Source organism: Andrographis paniculata, unplaced genomic scaffold, assembly GCF_009805555.1.
Source record: "Andrographis paniculata isolate CXL003 unplaced genomic scaffold, ASM980555v1 Contig65END, whole genome shotgun sequence".
NCBI lineage: Eukaryota > Viridiplantae > Streptophyta > Magnoliopsida > Lamiales > Acanthaceae > Andrographis > Andrographis paniculata.
The window spans coordinates 1,685,938-1,710,939 of record NW_026137601.1 but is presented as its reverse complement, the minus strand read 5'-3'; the positions used below and the strand labels follow the sequence as shown (position 1 = coordinate 1,710,939).

Genomic DNA, 25,002 nt, shown 5'->3' with positions numbered 1-25,002 from the left:
ACACATATAATAAATATATTCCCTCCGTCCAACTAGAAAGTATACATGTTTCTATTTTGGGACGTCCAATTACAAAGTAAACATTTCATTAAATACATTACTTTTTTCCACAAATACCCCTATTTTACATCTGTTGATGTAATTTTTCAACAAAAATAAAGTAAAATTCAAAGATATAGAAAATATCCTTAAACTTGATTAATTAGTGCCTGAGATTAGGAATCTCTAAACACTGTATGGTACAGAAAATAAACTGGAAAATAAAAGACTGAAATTTAAAGTGGTGATCCCCAAATCTGACTTTGCTTTGTTGAAGTTGATTGAAGATTCCTTGCCAAATGATGATCCAAATCCTTAAATATTCCCTGGGAAACCGTACTGAAAACCGTCACCCGAACGGTTACAACGTCTCCTTCTCAACCGTCTTCCAACCTTTCTTATGCTGACACGCGTCCCCAGCAGACCAAAATTCCCTATATTTCACTCCTTGAGCCGACCACAGACCTTCCGCTCTTTTGGCCCGACTTCGTCCTTCGTCCGACCTACTTCTTCGCCCGACCCCACTTGGACCGACCTCCATATCAACCGCCCCCTGTCTTTGATCAAAGGCCTCCGTGTTTGTCCGACTCCTCCTTCTATCCGACCTACAGTTTACCCGACCTGCGGATATCCCATCTCAACGACTTTCCGTCTCGAGGACCTCCCGACTTGAAAACCTTCCGACTCATCGTCTTTCCGTCTTGCGGACCTCCCGACCTGAAAACCTTCCGACTTGAGGTCTTTCCGTCTTGCGGACCTCCCGACCGGAAGACCTTCCGACTTGAGGTCTTTCCGTCTTGCGGATCTCCCGACCTGAAGACCGTCCGACTTGAGGTCTTTCATCTTGAGGGCCTCCCGACCTGAAGACCTTCCGACTTGAGGTCTTTCCGTCTTGCGGACCTCTCGACCTGAAGACCTTCCGACTTGAGGTCTTCTTAGAAATAAATAAATAAATTTATTTTCCTTGATTTCCTCACGGTGTCCTTCAGCCAGTTCAATCAACCCTATTGCCAGGCCCATTCCTCGTTTTACCTTGGGCTTTTAACCTAATTCTAAATTTCGTACGTAACAACTTGCCCGCCGCCAAGGGACTTTCAAACGCCAATAAATGTTTGGAAGTTCATAAAGCACTACCTTCTCGAGAAACTCCCTTAGCAACTACACCAGTTACTGCAACACTCCTGGTTTATTCCTTCTTCGCAATACAAGCCTGTGTGAATCACAATCCCAAAACATTCTAACTATGGCGAATCAATACATTCCTGCCCTTCCTTTCGACGGAACCCTTCCAGAAGGTCCATTTTCAGCCTCGAAAGTACTAACTCCGACGATCCGTCCATATTGCACTACTCCCGAAGATTCAAATCGGATGAGGGAAGTTTTGGAATCTCGCAACGCCTTGGCTATCAACAATCCCAACTACCAAGCAGTTCGCATCCGAGACAGCATCAAGACCCATCTCACAGACCCAAAAGATCTGTATCGTGCTTGGTATCGACGAGTAGCAGAACACTTCCAGACCCAATGGCGATCCCAAAAGATCGACCAAGCAATACTACTGTCTACCATGCCTATCAACCTGCATGAGAAGGTGTTGTTGGCCATGTCCGCCTTCTGGAATGCGGAAAATGGGACTTTCCTTTTGCCCTCGGCCCCCTTTGGCCCAACCCTTATGGACGTGGCCATGATCGCACATCTCCCAGTCGTGGGTGAAGACCCTGTAATGGGAGCCCTAGATGGGCAGGAGCCATCAGAAGACCATCCGGGATGGTCTTTACAAGGTGTGAAGGAATGGGGTTGGACAAAGTTCGCAACCGACCAGCAAGGGGCTCCAGGGACTCCTGTAACCGACCGGGAGCATACTGCCTTTATTCTGTTCTGGCTTTGTAGGTACATCATTGTTTCTCCTTCCAAAAGTGTTCTTCCTTCTCACCTCGACCTGGCCATTCATATTGCGTCAGGTCGGTTCTTCTCCCTTGGTACCCTATTTTTAGCCAATCTGTTTGAAGGACTCACCCGGGTTAGCCTTCGTTTAACAGATAACGATAATAGGAAATTAGACACTGCCGCGTCGGGTCCTTTTTGGTTTTTAGAACTTTGGTTCCGTCTTTACTTTCCCAACGCGTTTAACTTAGGATCTCCGCCCACTATGCCAACATCTGAAAAACATTTAGGATTAGTCCTCAACCGACTCTGCTCAGGACGCAATAAACTCCAATCATCCAATCCAATAATAACTGCCATTTTAACAGATACCCGCAGTAACTCTCGATTTTCTCTGTATAAAAAGTATGCGGGTTATGCTCCCGACCATTTTTGGCCCTTTCCAGTACCAAACCCGCTTCCGACTCCTGAGCCTTGTCCTCATCCCACCTATCCTTTCGCCTGGGACGTCGCCCTCAAACCCAGGTCTCTTTTTAGTAGCAAGAAACTTGATAAAAAAGGGCAGAAAACTTTTTACACTTTTAACTATGAACCTCAATTCATGGCGCGTCAGTTCGGCTGTTGCCAAGGTATCCCCGGACCCGTCGCGGGTCCCCAAATAATTTTTCAAAGTCCCGACCGACGAGTCCTTCCTAATTCAATCCCTTCTTATATCTCCCAGCTTACCACGTATATAATTTCCAATTCTTATATTCCCTTCCGCTCCAACCCTGAGAGTGTAGATACTTTCAATGAATGGTGGTCGGTCGTATGGTCCCTGATATCCCCTGATGAGGGTCGGTTGCTGAACGTACTCCTCCCTCCCCAAGGACTGGTTCTAGGGGCGGCGATACATACTAGCACCCAAAAACAAACAACCGCCCCGGGAATCGGATCTGGGGGTCCCACGCGCAAAAGAAAAACTTCCCAGCTGCAAACACCCCCGACCTCGGAGACCGACCAGCAAACACTAGCAGACCTTGGAATAACTAGGACGTCAGCAAGGACCCGACCCCGAATTGGTAATGTTTCTTAACACCGTGAACCAATTCACTATATCATAACTTTGATTTCACTCATTTCATTCCCCAGAACCGACCTTGGTGACACCGACCAAGCAACCGACGCCAGCACCAACCGACCATTCAATCGGGCCTTTGGTCCAGACCAATTTGCCAATGAGCAGTCGGGCGGAGGACCCGACGCGGAGGCAAACCCCTCCTCCCGTACCGAGGAGTGGTCGGGCCAGGCCCCCGACCAGGAAACAATCTTTACCAACAGTGCCTATAGAACCAGTAAGTTCCTTATCAGCAAGACTTAAGATTCGGATGATCAACCTTAATATATTTAACAACAAACATCTTCATGATTTTTCCATAGACACCTTCACCCATCCCATCAGCAGCAGGGGTCTCTTCTGACAGCGAGGGGACTACTTCCCAGATGGGTCGGCCGTCATACATGGCATCAGACTCATCTATATCAAAGGAAAAACCAGCCGCCCTCGCCGAAGCTGACCCTCAGAACGACATCCCTGATGCTGCTGATCCCGAAATCGAAGGTGCCCCAGAGATCCTGGCTGCAGTGGCTCTAGATGTAGCCGTCCAACCTGCAACCGCCCTACCAGCAGCGGCGCCCCCCCTAGCCATCGAATGGCAGGCAGAAGAACCACCTGTGGCAGCCCAACCTCCAGAAATGGAAGAAATGTCTTCATCCGATTCGGAGACTTCTGTGAATTTGGTAAGATTAAACCAATCCAGGTCATAACTTTTCTTTCGAAAAACACTAACTGTTTCCAATACTACTTTCCATAGGGACCCAGGTCGGCACCTCAGCGACCATTCGCAGCAGCCGACGAGTCGGCTGCTGTTATACCAGCTGTCTGCCCAGCTCGACCGACCTCATTGCTACCCCCCTCACTGACAACAGTCCGCCCAGAGGTACCACATATCTTCTTTGAACAAATTTGCAACCCCCTTGGAATATTTATTGACATTGTAGGACTTGCAGGGGCCTTCGGACTTAGCCGTCCTATCGACTGTTCCGGTTCCAGCGGAGGCCCAGACTGTGTTCACTGAGGCCATTAACCGTCCCCTGTCCGAACTAAGGTCCGACTTATTGGACAAACTCATTCAGACGGTTGGTGGCCTTCTTTTTTACACTCCAACGGAATCACCAGCCGTCCCCATTCTGCATCGGCTGATGGAAAGACTTACAGAGCTCAAGACTGAAGTGGTAGTCATTGGCCTTCTGTCAGCCGAAACCCCCCAGCCCGACTTCGATCAAACAACGCTGGAGAATTCTTTGGCCAAGACTCGAGAATCCCTTCAGCATACTACTGGAAGACTGGGTGGTCTCCTTAGCACGAAAGCTCTGGTTGATGATGCCATTCAGAAAAAGGAGGCAGAATTGCGGGAGCTGAGGAAAGAACAGTCTACCCTGGATAAGCAAATTACCAATGAACAGCATCTGCTTGAGAAGTATACCAAAAATGAGGCTGAATTGGATCAAGAGCTGAAAACCCAAGCCCGATCCCAATTCATCAGAAGATATCAGACGGCTGCCAATACCAGAAGGCTATCCAGGGATGAAAACAAATGGACACAGATAAAAACTGCCCTAGGGGCACTGTTGTAATATTTCCCCCTTTGTAACAACAACTGACTTAGTAATCCATTTTTTCTTTCTTCTCTCAAAACAAGGATCACCTTTCAATTCCCAGCTTTATAGGAAACGAACCAAACTCCTTCTTTAAAAGCACACTGTTTCTCACATTTTAAGAAACATATTCCCAGGCATATTTTAAAAATCAAAACACTGAAAGTGTGAACAAACATGGCGAATGACCGACCTCATGTTCCATCAAGCAACTGGGAGGGTGTTCTTCAACCCTTCTTTGTAGGTAATCACCCTATTGGAGGCCATGCAGAAGACTTGTTATATATACTCAAGCAACTAGACTTCAAATTCCGATTCTCCCAACGAGGTAGAAGAACTATTCATCGCGTCATCCGCCTGATGGAAAAAGTCATTGAGGGGTATGAACCTCTTCGTGACATCCTCAGCCGCATCCCTGATCTCCATCATCACATGGAAATGATTGAAAATCATGCAGCAACCATACTTCCAGACCTTGGTTGGGATAACATATTTTCCAATCAACGAAAAGTCTTTTCAAGATTGCGTACCATTGTTGACCGTGAACATCAAGCCCTAACAGACATGCAAGCACGTACCCACCAAGATCTAGATGACATGCAAAGCCAATGGGAAAGGTACCGACCAGACTTGGAAGATCTTATTGAAGAAGAACCAGAGCTAATATCCACTCACTGGGATGAAAAGTCTGATTCAGAGACAGAAAATTTCTCACAACTACACGATGACTAACAGAAATGAACCTTCCAGTAGGTTCGAACCCCCATAAATGGGTTCTGAATAATATGTGGTTTCAGGCAGTTTTGTTATCTGAAAAGGCAGGATAATACCTCTTCAGATATTTAGCATTAATACAATCATGTACTCTTCTACCTTCATGATTTACAATAATGAACGCGCCATTTCCAATATCTTTTTGAACAATGTATGGTCCTTCCCAATTCGGTGACCACTTTCCCAATTGATCAGTTTTCTTATATGTAGGAAGAATGGTCTTCCAGACTAGGTCTCCTTTTTGGAATGTCCTGTGAAGAACTTTCTTTCCGTAACTCCTTGCTCTGATTTCACTCTGTTTCACACTTCGATCTATTGCATGGAGACGGTTAACATCCAAATCTTCTAACTGCTGCAACATAAGTTGTTGGTATTCCTTTGTAAGATCACTATCAGTAAATTCTGTTCGGCCGGATGATACTCGAATTTCGGCTGGTAAAACAGCATCTTGGCCAAACGTAAGTTGGTAAGGTGAGAACCCTGTGGCCGTATTTCTGGTATTTCTATGTGCCCATAAAGCCTGAGACAATAACAAATGCCACTTTCTTGGGTTCCCTTCAATCATCTTCTTTATAATCCCAATGATAATCTTATTTGCTGCTTCCGCCTGTCCATTGGCTTGGGGATAATAAGGTGAAGAATGATGTAACCGAACACCGAATTCTGCCAAGAAATTAGAGAACCTTTCCCCTGTAAAGACCAAGCCTTGGTCGGTTGTTATAGACTGAGGAATACCATATCTGTAAATAATTTGGTGCAAAACGAAGTCTATCACTTCTTTCTGATCCACATTTTTCAAAGCAACCGCTTCCACCCATTTGGTAAAGTAATCAGTCGCGACCAATATGAAACAGTGATGTTTCGATGAAGCAGGATGTATCTTACCAATAATATCCATAGCCCACGATTTAAAAGGCCATGGTTTTGCCAAGAATTGTAATTCGGTTACTGGCAAATGATTTAAGTTTCCATGTCTCTGACATTCCTGGCAGCCTTTTGCAAATTGTATGCAATCCTCAAAAATCTTAGGCCAGAAAAAACCCAAGCGATGAATGGCCCATCTCATATTGAGACCTGCCCGATGAGCTCCACATATCCCACCATGTACTTCTGTCATCACTTCTAGAGCTTCTTTAGATCCCAAGCATTTCAAAAGTAAACCTTCAAATGATCTCTTGTACAAAATTCCATTTATTAATTGAAAACGTAAAGCCTTCAATCGTATCGCAATTGAAACACTCGCACCAGGATTCTGTAAATACAGGATAAGCTCCGTTCTCCAATCGGACACTGTTTCGCCATCGGACTTCTGTCCGATAAAAACTTCGCAATCGGGCTCCTGACCGACCGTCTCCTGCCCGACAGGCTCGCAGTCGGGCTCCTGTCCGACACTCTCCTGCCCGATCATAACTTCACAATCGGGCTCCTGACCGACAGCCTCTTGCTCGACCGTAACTTCACAGTCGGGCTCCTGTCCAATATCCTCTTGCCCGTTCGTAACTTCGCAGTCGGGCTCCTGTCCAATATCCTCTTGCCCGACCGTAACCTCGCAGTCGGACTCCTGACCGATATCCTCTTGCCCGACCGTAACTTCGCAGTCGGGCTCCTGACCGATATCCTCTTGCCCGACCGTAACTTCGCAGTCGGGGTCCTGTCCAATATCCTCTTGCCCGACCGTAACTTCGCAGATCGGGTCTGTCTTTCCTTCTATGCCCGACTTGACCTCCGACCACATATCCTCCAGAATTCCTTTACATGCCCTTTGAGCCAATTCATCAGCACGTTGGTTTTCTTCCCTCGGAATGAACTCAATTATTACTTCTGAGATTTTTGTCAGTAACCGACTCACAATGTCCCTATATCTGCGAAGATGAGGGTAATTGCACACATATTGATTGTTTACCTGGTTGACTACTAATTGAGAATCCCCCCTTATGATTACAGACTGGACCTTCCTGGCAATTAAAGCCTCCAAACCCAAAATTAAAGCTTCATATTCTGCCGAATTATGGGTCATGGATTCCAATCGTAGTTGTAAGTTGATCTTTTGACCATCAGGTCCTTGCAAAAAGACCCCTGCCCCCGATTTGTTTCCAGAGGTAGAACCATCAAAGAACATCAACCATGTTCTGGTACTTATATAAGGCACACATCCGACCTGTAGATTATCCAGATATGATGCACAACTAAATGGTCGGACACTATCACAAAGAGAATACCCGACTTGTGAGAATTCTGCCAAGAAGTCGGCTACTGCTTGTCCCTTAATTGCCCTCAGTGGGGAATGGTGAAGATCGAAAGGAGCCAATTTGATGGCCCATTTCATGAGTCTGCCCTTCATAGTAGGTCTCTGTAAAATCAATTTGATGAGATCCACCTTTGATATGACCTCAACTCTTCTGGGCAGCAAATAATGCTCGAGTTTAGTGCAAGCGAAGACCAATGAATAACACATTTTTTCTGGGATAGTGTAATTCAGTTCTGGTCCTGTAAGGGTTTTACTGAGATAGTAAATTGCCCTTTCCTTCCCGTCATCACCATCCTGCGCCAATAAACAACTAACCACTTCATATGTATTTGCCAAATAAAGTTTGAGTGGCCGACCTTGTTTGGGAGGCATCAAGACTGGAGGGTGAACCAATGCCTGCTTGATAGCATCTAAAGCCGTTTGTTGGTCGGGACCCCATTCAAAGGCAATTTTTCCAGCTTTCAACAATTTAGTAATGGGTCTGACCTTGCCAGCAGCATTAGAAATGAAACGCCTCAAATAATTCACCTTACCCAACAGACTTTGGATTTCTGTAACCGTCTTGGGTGGCCGACTATCAAGAATGGCTTTAGCCTTGTTGGCATCAATTTCAATTCCTCTCTCATGAACTAAGAATCCTAGAAAGCTCCCGGCTGATATTCCAAAAGCACATTTGGTTGGATTCATCTTCAACTTGTACTTCTTCATTCTTTCAAATGCCTCTTCAAGATCTCTCAAATGTTCGTCAAAACTGGCAGATTTAACTATAACATCATCAATATACACTTCCATAGATCTGCCAATTAAATCATGAAAGATTGAATTCATGGCTCTTTGGTAAGTTGCCCCTGCATTCTTTAACCCGAATGGCATGATTGTCCATTCATAAATACCCAAAGCCCCTGGGCATCTGAATGCTGTCTTAGGAATGTCTTCTTCTGCCAAGAATATTTGGTTATAACCTGCATAGCCATCCATCAGACTAAGGATTTTATGCCCTGCTGCTGCATCTATCAGCATGTCGGCCATAGGCATCACGTATTCGTCCTTAGGGGTAGCTAGATTCAAATCCCTGAAGTCGATGCATATCCTTATCTTACCATTTTTCTTGACCACTGGCACAATATTAGCCAGCCACTCCGCATAACGGCAAGGTTGAATGAAACCCACTTTGAGAAGTTTTTGGATTTCTTCCTTGATTTGAGGCATCAGATCTGGACTCATTCGCCTTGGAGGTTGTTTGTAAGGTTTACAACCTTCTTTGATGGGCAATCGATGCTCTATTAGACTTCTTGTCAAACCAGGCATCTCTGAATAATCCCACGCTAAACAATCAATGTTGTTTCTAATAACTTCAAGCATCATTGTTTGTTGCTCTTTAGACAAATAACCACTTAACCTGATCACTTTTGGAACCAATTCGGTTCCTAAATTAAACTCCAATAACGGGTCTTGTGATGAAGCTGTTGGTTCTGTTTTTTCTAATAAGTCGGGCCAACGAAATTGTTCATCTTCTTGGAGGTGAACATCCAGAATCTCTTTATTATTTTCTACTTTATGTAATAACTGTTTTAAATAGAACTTATTAATAAGAGAACTACATACTTCTAAAGTTGTATCTTCCATAACAAACAACTTATACAGAAATGGGTGTGGCTTTATCATGAGCCATACAATAAAGGTGTTCTTTTAATAGAACATCGAGTTCTGGCCAGTGACTTTATAACCCTTGTTTGGGTATTCCCTGGCCATATACAACTGAGACATCGGAGCCAAATGACTAGAATAAAACACTGACTCTTCCACTTGTTCTGTTACGTCGAATGGGTTGTCATTCGCTTCCATTTTAAAGACCTGATTTCCTTCCCAGAACATTAACTGTTGGTGCAAGGTTGATGGCACACATTGAGAGGCATGAATCCAATCTCGTCCCAGCAAAAGAGAGTATGTAGTATCTGCGTCCACAATAAAGAAAACAGTGGAAATTTTCTTTGGTCCGACCTCAATTGTGGCAACCATCATACCTTCAGGCTTGGTCGGCTGCCCTGTAAAACTTGTCATTTCGAATTCCACAGGGGACAGATCATGAATTCCTTTCCCTAGCTTCTTGAGAGTCTTCAATGGCATAACATTAAAGACTGCTCCATTATCCACGAAAACCTTTGTGATTGGTTTCCCACAAATATGAGCATTAACATACAGGGGTTTCAAATGGGAGTTCGCACCCTCTGGAATAGGAGGAAACACAATTGAAGGTGCTTCCGACTGAGGCTCAGAATCTGTAATCTTTGCCCACTCTGTTTCCTCTAATTCGCCATCTGCCAAGAATGCCCATAAAGGTTCGTCCATAGTATCATCTACCAGACTCGCCCACGTCGGTTCATCACTCATCTGGTTAACCTCTGTCATTCGACAAGGGATTCGTGGTCCCAGACGAGATTTAACAGATCTTGAATTTTCCTCTGTAGGCACCACTTCTTCCTTCGTCTCATTTCGAGATTGAACCGTCAAGGATTCAATACGAAATTCTTCCAGAGATGGATTGATGTTGATCCGTTCACAATGTTGGCATCTAAAACCTTTAATTATTTCATCTGCCATTCCTTTACCTTTCCCCTGTCCCGACGAACTTCTGTTGGTATAGTCGGAAGCTCCTAATCCGTCCTTCGGTTGCTTTCCTGACCAGACCCGACTGGACCGACTTATTGGAGACTGAATGGCCGCTCCCTGCTCGTCGGTCGTTTGTTCTGTAAAGACTCTAATGGACTGATCTCCTGTCAAGTGGTCGGCCGCATTTTGTTCGTCGGTGCTTTGTTGCACTGCAGGAACTCGTTTCCCATACTTTGCAGCATACCTGCGTTTGGCATTGCGAATCTGTGTACGATTCATACCTGGGAAACGAGGATCTATATCAACGGGTAAAGGCTTTTTATTTCGAGCCCAATCGTTCCCGACTGAACCCGTTTTTCTGGTCGGGTGGTCTCTCACTAAAACCTTTTCCTTCACTTCCACATTAAAAGAACCGTCTGGACGGTCCCATTTTTCAGCGACTGGCCTTTCAACAACCTTGAGTCGTTCTTCCGGTCGGCTGCTATTTGGCTGATTCCCTTTCTTTTTTCCGGGACTTGCCTGAGTTTGCTCCCCTGTTTGTCCACTATTGACCGAACTTTTCCTTGTTTCCGAACTTGGTTGGATGTCAACCATTGCAGTTGTTACTTTCGGAAATGGTTGCTGGTCTACACCTAAAGTGATGTATTTGAGCCGACCTGTCTTGATGGCTTTTTGAATTTCCTTCCTAAAATGAGTACACTGACTTGTAGTGTGTGTGAAAGAATTATGCCACTTACAATATGGTCTCCCTTTGATTTCTTCTTTAGTGGCAAGTCTTTGGCCCTTTGGAATACGGATCTGCCCATCAGTCAGTAGGATATCAAAGATTTCATCAGCTTTCGAACTATCAAAGGTCGGTTGCTCCTTTCCTTCAGATCCTGGTACTGGCTTCAATTTAGGACATACATACGGTTTTCCAGAAAGGATTTCGGCTGCCATCTCTTCTGACTGATTAAAATCAAAGTCGCATGTTTCTGTTCCCATACTCGCCATATGTTGGCCTCTATTACGCCTGTTATGCTGATCTTCCTCTCTGAACAAAGACTCTAGACGTCCTGCCTTGGATGCAAGATTTGCCAAATCCTCAACATCCAGGGCAGTGAGTGCCTTTCTTAAACGATTATGCATATTCCGGACCACTAAATTGGTCATCTCTTTCTCACTGATTACCGTAGGACATCGTCCCTTCATCAATCGCACCCTTTCTATAAACTGTGAAGCAGTTTCTTCTGGATACTGTCTCAATTCAAGTAAATCAGTTAAAGAAACAACTGGTAAAGGATTAAAGAATCTAGCGTGAAATGCCATCTCCAATCCTTCCCATGTCTGAATTTGTCCAGGAGGTAGACTTACAAACCATGAAAACGCCGTTCTGGTAAGAGACAAACCAAACAGCTGTAACTTATAAAAAGGGTTATTGCCAACCTCTCCTAATTGTGCTGTGAACCGACCAACATGTTCTATGGTGGAAGATCCGTCCTCCCCTGAGAATGCATGAAAGTCGGGTGGTCGAAAATTCCTTGGGAGAGGGTGTTCATGAATGATCCTTTCTGGGAAAGGTCTTTGATATGCAGGGCGGTTAGCCATCTGAGGAGTTAATCCATACTGATCCCTTAATATATGTGCAATCTCATCAGGATCTACATGAAAGCGTTGATGATCAGGAACCTGGAACGGATCCTGCACAGGAATATGAATCGGATCATGTATATATCCTTCAGGCCTGTCCTCCCTTGTATTGTTCGGCTGCGAACTGGTAACCCTTGGTCCCAGTGGAACATTGTTGGGAAAAGTCAAAGGAGTTTTTCCCCGATCCATTCGGTTGGGATTTGTGGCACTTGGGAATGTACTATCCACGAATGATGGCCCTGCGAAATTTGCCTGTGGTCTGGACGGTGACACTCCTGGTGGCGTTTGAGTGGGTTGAAGACTAACCCTTGACAATGCTTGATCTATCATGTTCTGCAACTGACTCTGTTGCTCACGCAACATGTTCGTTTGTTGCTCACGCAACATATTCTGCATAACCAAGGTATGCTGGTTGTTCATTTGTTGAACATAAGACCACCAATCAGTTGGTGGTTGTGGGATTTCCCCGGCATTTGGCACAATGGGTGGTGGAACGGATTCTCCCACCGGTGTCGAAGATGCTTGCGGTTGTGACCCTGCCATATGGACCCTTCCGATGATTCGGCCGGATCTAAGACGTATGAAATTATCGCCGGAATTGGAATGAGCAATTTTGTCTTGCTCCCACTGTGGTCGCCAATTTGTTGATGTAATTTTTCAACAAAAATAAAGTAAAATTCAAAGATATAGAAAATATCCTTAAACTTGATTAATTAGTGCCTGAGATTAGGAATCTCTAAACACTGTATGGTACAGAAAATAAACTGGAAAATAAAAGACTGAAATTTAAAGTGGTGATCCCCAAATCTGACTTTGCTTTGTTGAAGTTGATTGAAGATTCCTTGCCAAATGATGATCCAAATCCTTAAATATTCCCTGGGAAACCGTACTGAAAACCGTCACCCGAACGGTTACAACGTCTCCTTCTCAACCGTCTTCCAACCTTTCTTATGCTGACACGCGTCCCCAGCAGACCAAAATTCCCTATATTTCACTCCTTGAGCCGACCACAGACCTTCCGCTCTTTTGGCCCGACTTCGTCCTTCGTCCGACCTACTTCTTCGCCCGACCCCACTTGGACCGACCTCCATATCAACCGCCCCCTGTCTTTGATCAAAGGCCTCCGTGTTTGTCCGACTCCTCCTTCTATCCGACCTACAGTTTACCCGACCTGCGGATATCCCATCTCAACGACTTTCCGTCTCGAGGACCTCCCGACTTGAAAACCTTCCGACTCATCGTCTTTCCGTCTTGCGGACCTCCCGACCTGAAAACCTTCCGACTTGAGGTCTTTCCGTCTTGCGGACCTCCCGACCGGAAGACCTTCCGACTTGAGGTCTTTCCGTCTTGCGGATCTCCCGACCTGAAGACCTTCCGACTTGAGGTCTTTCCGTCTTGCGGACCTCTCGACCTGAAGACCTTCCGACTTGAGGTCTTCTTAGAAATAAATAAATAAATTTATTTTCCTTGATTTCCTCACGGTGTCCTTCAGCCAGTTCAATCAACCCTATTGCCAGGCCCATTCCTCGTTTTACCTTGGGCTTTTAACCTAATTCTAAATTTCGTACGTAACAACATCACATCGTTACTTTTACACCAAAAAGCAAGGGCAAAAATGTTATTACACTACTTTTAACTACCCACTATAATTAAAATACTATTATTTCTTAAACACCACGCCAAAAGTAATTGTATACTTTTTTTGTGGACGGAGGGAGTATTAAATTAAAGGTGTGTTTGTTTAGGGAATTGGATTAGATTTCCACTATTCATCCCATTTTTTTCCTTAAAAACATCAAATCAAACACCTATTTTTTATTTTGTATATAATACTAAAAATTAATTTTACATTCAAAACATCGCATCAACACCTATTTATATCACATCATACAACTATTCAAATTCAAAATTTTTACTATTCAAATTCCAACTCAAAATCCAAACCCCCAAATATGATGTTTGTTAAATCATTTTATTATAATATAGTATTAATCTGTAGGTTTATTTTAATATTGAATCAATAATATAATACTAAATCACATAAGAAAACATTGAACAAGATAATAATAATAATAATAATAATAATAACATTAAACATTATTCTATAATTTATAAATTATACCTACATAATCTCAAGTATTAATTTTAAAATCTCATTCAATAATTCATTCAAGAGTATATAGGTATGTCAAAGGGCGAGATCGGGACGAGTTTTGCAGGTTCCGGAACCCGCCCCACCCCACTTCAACCCGGTTTTAGGACCCGTCCCGCCCCGAACCCTCCGGGTTCGGATCCTACTCAACAAATTTGTTGTTGTTGTTTTTTTTTTTTTTTTTAAAAAAAGAATAAAGTAAAATTTTTTAAAAATAATTTAATATTAAAAAAAAATATATGTGTCAAAGTACCAAAAACTTATAGTTTTAAAAATAAGAACAATCAAATATTGATAATAGTTCGTAATGATGACGATTAGCAATGGTTCCGATTATAAAGAGAATTGTAGAAAAAATAAATGCGAAGATAAATTTGATTTAGAATTAAGATTCTATTTTATATTTAATTTTTTAAAATTTATAATTAATATAATTTATATTATATAAAAATATAAATGAATTATAATAATTATTAAATATCCGGATTCGGATCCGTGTCCGGGATGGAGCAGATTTATAGTAAAATTCGTAACCCGCCCCGAATCCAAACGAGTCTAAAATTCAAAATCCACAACTCTCCCTGAACTAAATTTTTTAGACTCAAATCCTTCCCATTAAGACCAGATTCGAGGCGGATCCGGGATCCGGGGTAATCCGCCCCATTTGACATCCGTATGAGCATGTCTTAGTTTAATTTGATTTGGTACCTATGTTATAAGTTAATGTTAAAATATTTATTTAGATATAGATATATAGAATAAATAGAGAGGTTTGTTTGTGTGTCAAATTCAGTTTTGAGCTGGACGTGCACGCAATTATTACACACTAAATAAAAATAATAATAATAATAATAAAATTATTACACACTAAATATGAAAACGAATAACGTGACAGTGTCTTTTCAGTTGACCAAACTCCTACCAGTTTTCCAGCTTCTGTTCCAAAGGCTTTTATGCTTACACCTTAGGCTTTGAGATTTTTGTACATTTTAGAAAATTTAAAAATTCGAAAAATAAAATAAAATAAAATAAAATAAAAAATTAGTATTTGATTTGATATTTTGTAAGAAAAAAAAATATTTAATATGATATTTTTTTAAAAAATAAATAACAGTAGATAAATAAAAATATACTGTGTAAACAAAGCCTTAATTATTGATACATAATATAAAAAAAATAATTTAATAATATAAGGTTTGGAATAAAATAATGCAAATGTAAACACTATATTAATTTGTCTTAATCAATATTGTAATATGTACCTGCAGACAAAATGTAGATGCTCTATCCAAAACCAATGAATATGTTTTTGCACAACAAAATATGATCCTTTTTGTCAGGACACAGTATTTTAGATAGTTTAGGTTATTAAGTTATTAATAATAAGTTATGATAATATTTTATTATTTTTTATATGTGTAATATTGTTTGTATTTTAAATATTTTTAAAATTATATTTCAATAAAATATAAAATTCTATATAATACAAATGAATAAAAATATTTATTTATTATTACCAAAATTAGTTTTATAAAAAATGAGGAGTTTTAAAGGTAAATAAAAATATTTGTTAATTGAAAAGAGATAGAAATAAAAAGGATTTTGAGTGGATCCTACGTGTAGGATGTTATAAGTTTAATTAAATTGATTTATATTTGCTTAGTATATTTAAGATCGATAAATTTACCAAAAATACAAAATGATCATATTTTGTGGAAGATAAAAAATAGGAAATAAGGTCATATATAGCGGGACGAATGAAGTATGTATTTGTAGTAGAAAAAATAGTATTGACAATAACAAATATATATATTTTATAAATATTATATATATATATATTAAGAATCGTATAAAAAAAATTGATAGCGAAAATAAATCCAAATACTGCTATGAAATCAATGTATTTGTTTATCCATTTTAATTTTGAAATCAATTTACTATTTTCTTAATTATATTTTTTATATAACTAATTTTTTATATCTATATATAATTTATAGTATAATAGTACAAAGACATTATTATAATTATTTAACTAGATTTTGTTTCTTTTTATTTATGTTTAAAATATGTTTTTTTACATGTTTAGTATACTATACTCTTTAGGTTTCAAACTCACTAGTATTTTTGCTGTTTATTATCTCTTTCAATTATTTTATGTTTTTTCTAATTAATGAAATATTTTTTTAGTATATTAAAAACATATTATTTGGACGAAAGTTATTATAGGATATATTTTGTCAACGACATAAATACAAAACAAAAATGATAATAGCTTATAAATAAAGAATATTATTTGCAAATATTTTTAATATTATACTCCATTTGTTCTATATACTAAAATTTAGATAATATATAATTAATAAGTAATTGAAAAATTTATTAATAAAAATAATTATAAATTTAAATTAAAATAATTAAATAATTTAATTAAAATTTTTAAAATATAAATTATAAAATTTAAAATTTAAATTTATAATTAAAAAAAAAAACATAAATTAGGTAAAACAAATAAAAATGGAAAAAATGAACTTTGTAAAATTTACGCGTAAAAGCGAACAATTAAAATCAAATCCAGTGTGGGATTCCCGGGAGCTTCCACGAAATAACAAATTAATCAATAAAATTAATTAAAAATCTGTTACACGAAACCAATAAAACCTCAGCAGTTAGATTTTTCCAAGGAAACAGTCAAACTTCCTCACTGCAGATCAACTCCGGTGTCGGACTCCCAGGACCTCCCACAAAGTCCACCCCTGTCACCCGTCGAGGCAGTAATGACCACAAATAAAACATAATAGTCAACACGAAGAAGATACAAACCAAATCCTGGGCAAAGACGAAGAAGGCCAAGACCTCGGCCTCCCCATCATCGTCCAGTTTTGTCCACCTGGTTTCCCCCCAAATTCCCCCGCCCTGGATTCGCCTTCTTCCCCCTTCCTCCATGGCCGGCCGCCTCCAAAAGCTTCTGATTGGGCACAGTTTTTATATCGATAAAGATTTTTGCGAGGAAAATTGCTACGGACCCGAACCGGTCGACCCGAACAAGTACAACCAATGTTATTACTGTCCAAAATGCCCTAATTCCTGCAATCTGCCGAACAATGGAATCCAACCACCACCGCCACCGCCACCGCCGCCGCCGGCCTCTGTTTCTAACAAACAATTGAAGCTTCACGCTCTCCTGACGGCGGCAATCGTCGTCCTCGCCGTCGCTTTCGTCTTTTTCACTTGCTTCACCGTCTACCGATTCTATACCTACTGGTGCGGCTCGCGGCGGCGGACGGGATCGGCGCCACCCCAGCGCGACGGAGACGACGGGCGGAGTGAGTTTCTTGACGAAGACCACGGCCCCGTGGTTGACCACCCGATTTGGTACATCCGGACCGTCGGCCTCGACCCGGCCGTGATCCGGTCCATCGCCGTCGTGAAATACACGCGCGGCGGCGGTCTGATCGACGGCACGGATTGCTCCATCTGTCTCAGCGAATTTCAGGACGACGAGATTCTCCGTCTCCTCCCCAAATGCAATCACGCTTTCCACCTATCCTGTATCGACACGTGGCTCCGATCCCACACCAATTGCCCCATCTGCCGTGCAAGAATCCTCCTCAACAATACGCCGCCGCCGCCTGCGGCGGCGGCGGCCCGCAACGAAGAAACCCTAATTCGAATTCCGGAGACCGGCGGGGAAACCCTAGCAGAGTCGGAGCCTTCTGCAATTGAATCCATGGCGGAAATTGGAGTTCCGGCGGTCGATGAAAGGAACAGATTGGGTCCATTACAACCTGCGAGGAGGTCCGTGTCGGTCGACTCCTTGTCCGCGTCGATGATTGGCTCCGCGATAGCTGATTTTGGAGGGAACTGTGAGAAACAATTGGACGCCATTAAACAGAAGAGCAGTGTAGGGAAGCCATTAATGTCGGGAAGCCCTTCTGCTGTAAAAAGGTCCCAATCTTGCAGCGCAAAGGTTTTCAAATAAATAAGATTAAACCTCAATTCGATGATTTTCATACTGCTCGAATGCTTAGATAATATATAGTTTTATGGCAATAATTATGGAGGTTTGGATCTTCGAGTTGTATGTATCCAAGCAAAGCTTTTGTAAATGTACATCTAAATTGAGCCCCTTTCTTACATGATTTTTTAGGGTTCCTGAAAGTTGCAGAGTAAAATTTGTGTATGTATTCCTTACGCATGTCAGTATTTTAGCTAACTTGGTTAGGCAAGAGTGAGGACTACATTCTTTAGAAGTTAGATATACATACATATATATATATATATACACGTGTATACAGACATTGCTGCCAATCATTGAACTTCAATAATTGAGCTTTGATTATCAAGTTAAAAAACAGGGGATAAGGTTGCAAGAACCTCTGTCTACCAAGCAAACATGGCTACCGCCATTGCAAGCGTCAAACGCCTCTCAGAATCTCCTAATCTGAGCTCCATTCCCTCCAGCTACATCCACGAATTCGATCCTACGGACATAGCTGCGGCAGACCCCGACTTGTCGATCCCCACCGTCGATCTTTCTCTTCTAGCATCCGACGATCCTGATCAGAAGTCGAACGCTGTCCAAGAACTCGACAGGGCCTGTCAGGAATGGGGCTTCTTCATGGTAACAGCTAAAACATAATTCGTACATATTTCTTGGCTTTTGATCAAATCTTACATTTGTAGGTAATAAATCACGGAGTACCGGAACCGCTTATAAAGGCCATGATCGACGCCGCCGATGAATTTTTCAATCTGCCGGAGGAGGAGAAGCCAGAATTCGAGCCTGAAAACGTTCTGACTCCCATACGATACGGAACAAGCTTCAATACGGCGAAAGAAGACGTCTTCTGCTGGAGGGATTTTGTAAAGATTTTCGTGCATCCTGAATTCCATTGTCCGGAAAAGCCCGAATCTTTAAGGTAATTGATATAAATTATGCGTTTTTTTTTTTTTTTTTTTTTTTTTTTATCGATTTATGTTAGTTATTGTTCATCCGTTCGATGTTCTTGTAGAGACATACTACCCGAATACAGTGTAAGAATCCGAGACGTGGTGAAGAAGCTGTTGAGCGGAATATCAGTCGCCTTGGGACTTAAACACGGAGAAATGGACAAGGCCTTAGGCTTGGAATCGTGTCTACAGATATTCGTCGCGAATCTTTACCCTCCTTGTCCGAATCCAGACATGGCTCTAGGCCTGACGCCGCATTCGGACCACGGCCTGCTGACATTGCTGGTGCAGAACGACGTCGGAGGGCTGCAAATACAGCATAAGGGCAAATGGATCGACGTAAATCCTCATCCCAATTCGATTTTGGTCAACACTTGTGATCAGCTTGAGGTAATAATTTCGTCGAAATTAAGTTTTTTTGTAGCTGTAATAATGTAATAATTTGCGATCGATATGGCTCGTGATCAGGTCTTTAGCAACGGGCGATACAAGAGCGTGCTGCACAGGGCGGTAGTTAACAACAAGAAGACGAGGATTTCGATCGCGGTGGCCAATGGACCGTCGATGGAAGCGGAGGTTAGCCCTGCGATAACGATGACAACGCCGGGATACGCTGCAATGAAGTACAAGAATTACCTGTCCGCGCAGCAGGGCAATCGGCTGAATGGGAAGTCGATGTTGCAAGAATTGGTTCGAATCCGAGATTGTTAGATTGATTGAGAGAGTGACGGCTACGGATTCCTATTAAAGATCCATTTTTTGCCGTTGTGTATAAGCTCATTGTCTGCCTGACTATGGCAAATTTGACAGCTTCTCTTTCTCTGCAGTTCTGTCTGTTTCTGCAGATTGAAGTATTATTAACTTGCACGGCTGCAACTTCTTTATAGATCCATGTCCTTACATCCATGAATATACACACACACTCATATATATAGAGAGAGATAGAGAGCTGGAAATTCGACTGCAATTGATGAAAATGGGAGGCAGTGATGAACTTCCTGTGGTCGATTTTTCTTTGCTTACAACTGAGGATTCAGAGCAACGTTCGAAAGCAATTCAGGGACTCCTCGAAGCATGTCGAGTTTGGGGATTTTTCATTGTAAGATCTTAATTAGGTTAATTTGTTTTATATCATTGTTATGGATCGATCGATTGGATGATGCAGCTGGTAAACCATGGAATCCCCGAGGCTGTGACGAAGGCCCTCTTCTCAGCAGCTAAGGAGTTCTTCGAGTTACCCGAGGTCGAGAAGAAGCAGTACGAGGTTGATCTGTATACCCTAAGCCTGATGAAGTACGGAACCCACAACGTCGCCTACACTCCGAGCAACATTCTCCATCTATGGCGGAACTCTCTCAGACTGTACTTGCATCCCGACGAGCTCCATTTTCCCCACAAGCCCGATCTCCTGCGGTACAATTCATTAATTTGGGGAAAATAATAATGATATCAATTCATCAAACCTTAGCTAGCTGTTGTAATGGCGATTGCAGGGAAGTGTTGCCGGAATACAGCGAAGGTAATAAGAGGGTTGTGAAGACGTTAATGGAAGCAATCGCGGACGCCTTGGAATTGGACAGAGACTGTGTCGATGAAATCTTGAAATTGGACTCAAGCTTTCAAGTCTTCGCCGCGAATTCTTATCCGCCGTGTCCCGACGCCGGCCGAGCCGCCGGCCTGCCGCCGCACACCGACGCCGGCCTCTTCACCACCGTCGTGCACAACGGCGTCCCTGGATTGCAGATTCAAAAAAACGGTCAGTGGATCGACGTTGAATCGGAAACCAAGAATTCTGTCTGGGTCGTCGTCGCCGACCAGCTTGAGGTAAATTAGTTGCCGGAAATTCTCGCCGGAATTTCAACAGCTGTGTTTCACTATATATATATGTGTGTATATGTCTAACAGATTTTTAGCAATGGGAGATGCAAGAGTGTGAGGCACAGAGTGTTGGTGAATGATGAAACAGAGAGGGTTTCGATTGCAGTGAGCAACGGTCCGGATTTGGCGGCGACGGTGAGGCCGGCGGCGGCGCTGGTGGAGAAGGATGGGCGGGCGCTGTTTCCGGCGACGGTTTTTAAAGAATTCATGGAAGCCAAATATGTGAGGAAGAAAGCGGAGGGGGATTGATTGATAATCTAGTGTGGGTAGGCCCACCATTTCAAATTACCCAGCCAATAATATAATGACACTTGGATTTAATATTATATCGAAAACTGTCATCTAATTTGAAGTGATTGTCGGTGGCTACTAATATTCTACTACGGCCTCCGTCTAAAAAATAAAATGTATTGTTGGAAGTTGACACTCTTTGTATCCCATCTTATAAGAATAATAATATTTAATTAAAAATAAAAATAAAATAAAATGTAAAATATTCAAGTGTTTTTGTTTATTTTTTTGAAAAATTTTAAAAATATGTTAGAATAATAATTATGAATAATTTAAAAAAATATGAATTATTTTGTTATGAAATGAAGATCATAGTTACTAAATAAAAAAATAAAACAATTGTTATGAAAAAAATAAAATAAAAAAGACAATTCTTTTAAGACAGTAGAAATAAAATACTATCTTACATGTCCATCGTAATTATATCATTTGTTTTAAAAGAAATTATATAACTCCTTATAAATATGGTGGACAACAACTCTTCTGTTTCTTTTTTTTTTTTCTACCCAAAAGTAGGCACCGGTAAATCTCCGATCAAACTTAATACCTTGCAAATTAAGTTCGACAAGAAACGTATTTTATCTATACAACTCAATGGATTTGAATGAAAGAATTAATCTCAACAACAGTACTACTATAGTATCTTGCCAAACGATTGTCCTGTTCAATGGCTTGGAATCGTGTCTATAGATATTCGTTGCGAATCTTTACCCTCCTTGTCCAAATCCAGACATGGCTCTAGGCCTGATGCCAGCATAAGGACAAATGGATCGATGTAGATCCTCATCCCAATTCGATTTTGGTGAACACTTGTGATCAGCTTGAGGTAATAGTTTCATCGAAATTTAGTTTATCTTAGCTGTAATAATATGATAATTTGCAATTGTTCTGGTTCGCGGCCAGATGTTTAGTAACAGGCGATGCAAGAGTGTGTTGCACAGAGCAGTAGTGAACAACAAGAAGACGTGGATTTCATTTGCAAATGTCCACGGGCCGTCGATGGAAACAGAGGTTAGCCCTGCGAAGAAGAAGATGACGACGCCGTCGGGATACGCGGCGATGAAGTAGAAGAAGTTCAAATTTGAGATTGTTAGATTTATTGAGAGAGTAACGGCTGCGGATTTTCGTTAACGAATCAATCCATCTTTACATTGTGGGTAAGCTCGTTCTATTGCTACGGATTGTCATTGAATTTATTGTTTTCTTTTTGTATTTTTGATTTTTTTTATTAATAGTTAATATATTATATATATTTATTATTTTTATATTATTTATATAATTTTTTATACTTTATATAAAAAAATATATCATTTCAAATTATTTTACAAAACAAATTAATTCTGTGTTGCTGCCCATTAATGTAAGCATATTACATTTGGGAGGGGATTATCGGCCCCTTCTTCAGACCTCTCATACGGCGGAATCAGGATTTCCCCAAGGGGGTTAATTTTTAAAATTTTTGAAACAACACAACTTATTTATTATTAGATAATATTATTGTTCGAGATGGCATATTTTAAAATTTTTACAAAAGGAATTATTGTATAAAAAAAATAATTATAGATTAAGATTAAAATAATTAAATAGTTTAATCAAGATTAAAAAATATAAAATATTAAATGTAATAAAATGTATAATTATATTTTCAGAAAAAAAAATAACAAATTATGTGAGATGGAAGAAAATATAAATAAATTATATGGGATGAAGAGAGTATAATTTAATAATTTTTATTATTTTTATGTATTTTTAGCTTTTGCATAAAGTAGTTTTATAATTTATTTTTATAAAAAAAAAAGAAAAAATGATATGAAAAATTACTTAATAAGATTGACGTCATCAATGTGCAAATTTCAAAATTAGTAATTTTCTTATACTTAATCATTATTATTCCTTTCACAAATAAATTTGACATAAATACAATTAATAAAAGTCAATTATAATAATTATGTTTCTTTAGCAATATTTTTTCAAAATTTACTATTTGGACTATGCAAAAAAAATATTTTTCTCTTACAAAATATTTCATCAAATATTATTTTCATACTAAATTCAAATGATAAAATTGCTTATAACTCATCTTTGGTTTCAAAATTCAGCGTAAAATCTCCATGTACTTTAAAAATTACATGGTACACCCTTATATTTTAAAAAACGTTGAATGAAACTCCACCACCATGAAACTTTCCTCGTGTGATAAGAAGATGATTTTCTATTTATATGTTTTGCATGATAGGGGATTTTATGCAATATTTTTAAAGTATAAGTGAGCGTCATGCAATTTTTTAAAATAGAGGGGTAAATTTACGCTGAGTTTCGAAATTAATGGGCAATTTTGCCAATTCAAATCAAATTTTTTTCAAACTCATCAAAAAAACACACTCAAATTTGTTACATGTTTTTATATTATATATGAATAATTATATTAATATAAAATAACTTTTTCTGCGAGTAGCTAACACATATATATATATTGTGTGAATATATATATATTGTAATTTTTATAATATTTATAAAAAACTATATCACCAAATGAATATTGAGTGGACACTCCCTTATTTTTATTTAATCATTGTTATTAATGCGACAAATTTTATTTCAAAATAATTATTTGAGTGTACAATGTATTTGTAATGAATTATTTTAATTTGGGAACCTTTTTATATATAATCAATATCTATGATTGAATTAAATATACTTAATTTATAATACAATATAAAAATTTTATATGTTTAAATAAAATAAAATATTTTTCTCTAATTTTAAATATTTTAATATACTAAATTTAAATAAAAAAAATAAATTTATTATTTATTATAAAATTTAAATACTATTTTAAATCCACCAACAATACCGTTCATATAAAAAACAATAATATTATAATTCATTAAATAAAAGCATAAAATATCTTCTACAATTCAAATGCATCAGTTATGAAATGAAGAAATATTATTATTATCATTATTATAGGGTTTATCTTTTTTATTATTTTAAATCAAGAGCAATATTATTCTTTATATCATTTTAATATTAAAATATCATTTAAAGAAAATTTTAAATCAAACATTTTATTTCAAAAAATATTTTAAACTAAAATAAAACTAACTCTAAATTAATGTAATTTTTATGGTTTCTTTAACCTCAAACTTTAAATTTTTATTATTTGAATTATATATTTTTTTAAATTTTTTTTTTTTTTTCACAAAACATTTCATCATATATTATTTTAATAGTAAGATTTATGTCACGAAATGTGCAAATTTCAAAACAAGTAATTTTCTTATGCTTAATCATTATTATTCCTTTCACATGTGAATTTGAAATTTAATCCATCATTATTTAATCAATTAATTAATTTGACATAATAAATCTTAATAAAATTTCCAGTATAATTACGGATTTATTTGTATAATATTTTGATTTGAAGATTTATTTTTTATTTTTTAGCGACATAAAGAAAATCATATTAGTAATATAAAATTATGTTGTATATTGATTTTTGTGAAAAAAAAAAAATACTCTTTCCGTTCTAGTTTAAAATACTATTTTTACCTATTCACTGTAAAGTATTCAATTATATTTTTATATTAAAATATCTTTAAATTTTATTTAAATTATAAATATATCATTACATATATAATTATTAATACATAAAATTTTATACAATTTCATTAATTAATAAAATATTATTACTTTTTAATCTGGTTGAGCAAACAAACACATTAATGTACTGACCATATATAAATCCATGCTTTAATTAAAACCACTTACTTATCTCGTGTATTTTATCAGTCAGTCTTATTATAAATACATGTATATATATATAGTGAAGCTAAAGCCATCCTCGTTA

The 25,002-nt window shown here is 39.2% G+C and overlaps 3 protein-coding genes across 4 annotated transcripts; all 3 read left to right on the top strand.

Annotated features, from left to right (window-relative positions):
- The first annotated feature begins 16,808 nt into the window (after positions 1–16,808).
- LOC127262147 (RING-H2 finger protein ATL54-like) lies at positions 16,809–18,382 on the top strand. Its single transcript, XM_051290686.1, has one exon. The coding sequence runs from the start codon at positions 16,975–16,977 to the stop codon at positions 18,010–18,012; it is 1,038 nt and encodes a 345-aa protein (XP_051146643.1). The 5' UTR covers positions 16,809–16,974; the 3' UTR covers positions 18,013–18,382.
- On the top strand, positions 17,866–19,869 carry LOC127262149 (2-oxoglutarate-dependent dioxygenase 19-like). The gene is made up of 5 exons (XM_051290687.1): positions 17,866–18,000; positions 18,389–18,654; positions 18,717–18,952; positions 19,046–19,373; positions 19,452–19,869. Exons 2-5 carry the CDS (start codon positions 18,427–18,429, stop codon positions 19,692–19,694), a joined length of 1,035 nt encoding a protein of 344 aa, XP_051146644.1. The 5' UTR covers positions 17,866–18,000; positions 18,389–18,426; the 3' UTR covers positions 19,695–19,869.
- A 70-nt stretch (positions 19,870–19,939) lies between these two features.
- On the top strand, positions 19,940–21,283 carry LOC127262151 (2-oxoglutarate-dependent dioxygenase 19-like). 2 transcript variants are annotated; one of them, XM_051290691.1, is made up of 4 exons: positions 19,940–20,082; positions 20,149–20,396; positions 20,477–20,807; positions 20,889–21,283. In XM_051290691.1, exons 1-4 carry the CDS (start codon positions 19,954–19,956, stop codon positions 21,108–21,110), a joined length of 930 nt encoding a protein of 309 aa, XP_051146648.1. In that variant the 5' UTR covers positions 19,940–19,953; the 3' UTR covers positions 21,111–21,283. The 2 variants fall into 2 exon arrangements, with proteins under 2 accessions (XP_051146648.1, XP_051146649.1); XM_051290692.1 differs by having other exon boundaries at positions 20,897–21,073.
- Positions 21,284–25,002: the final 3,719 nt, after the last annotated feature.

What these genes read in the sequence shown, in the direction of transcription:
- LOC127262151 (XM_051290691.1), top strand. Translation starts at nt 19,954, where the DNA reads ATGAAAATGGGAGGCAGTGATGAACTTCCTGTGGTCGATTTTTCTTTG. An exon ending in CACAAGCCCGATCTCCTGCG is followed by an intron (nt 20,397 to 20,476) that starts GTACAATTCATT and finishes TGGCGATTGCAG; the next exon opens with GGAAGTGTTGCCGGAATACA. An exon ending in TCGTCGCCGACCAGCTTGAG is followed by an intron (nt 20,808 to 20,888) that starts GTAAATTAGTTG and finishes TATGTCTAACAG; the next exon opens with ATTTTTAGCAATGGGAGATG.
- LOC127262149 (XM_051290687.1), top strand. Translation starts at nt 18,427, where the DNA reads ATGGCTACCGCCATTGCAAGCGTCAAACGCCTCTCAGAATCTCCTAAT. An exon ending in AGGAATGGGGCTTCTTCATG is followed by an intron (nt 18,655 to 18,716) that starts GTAACAGCTAAA and finishes TTACATTTGTAG; the next exon opens with GTAATAAATCACGGAGTACC. An exon ending in ACACTTGTGATCAGCTTGAG is followed by an intron (nt 19,374 to 19,451) that starts GTAATAATTTCG and finishes GCTCGTGATCAG; the next exon opens with GTCTTTAGCAACGGGCGATA.
- LOC127262147 (XM_051290686.1), top strand. Translation starts at nt 16,975, where the DNA reads ATGGCCGGCCGCCTCCAAAAGCTTCTGATTGGGCACAGTTTTTATATC.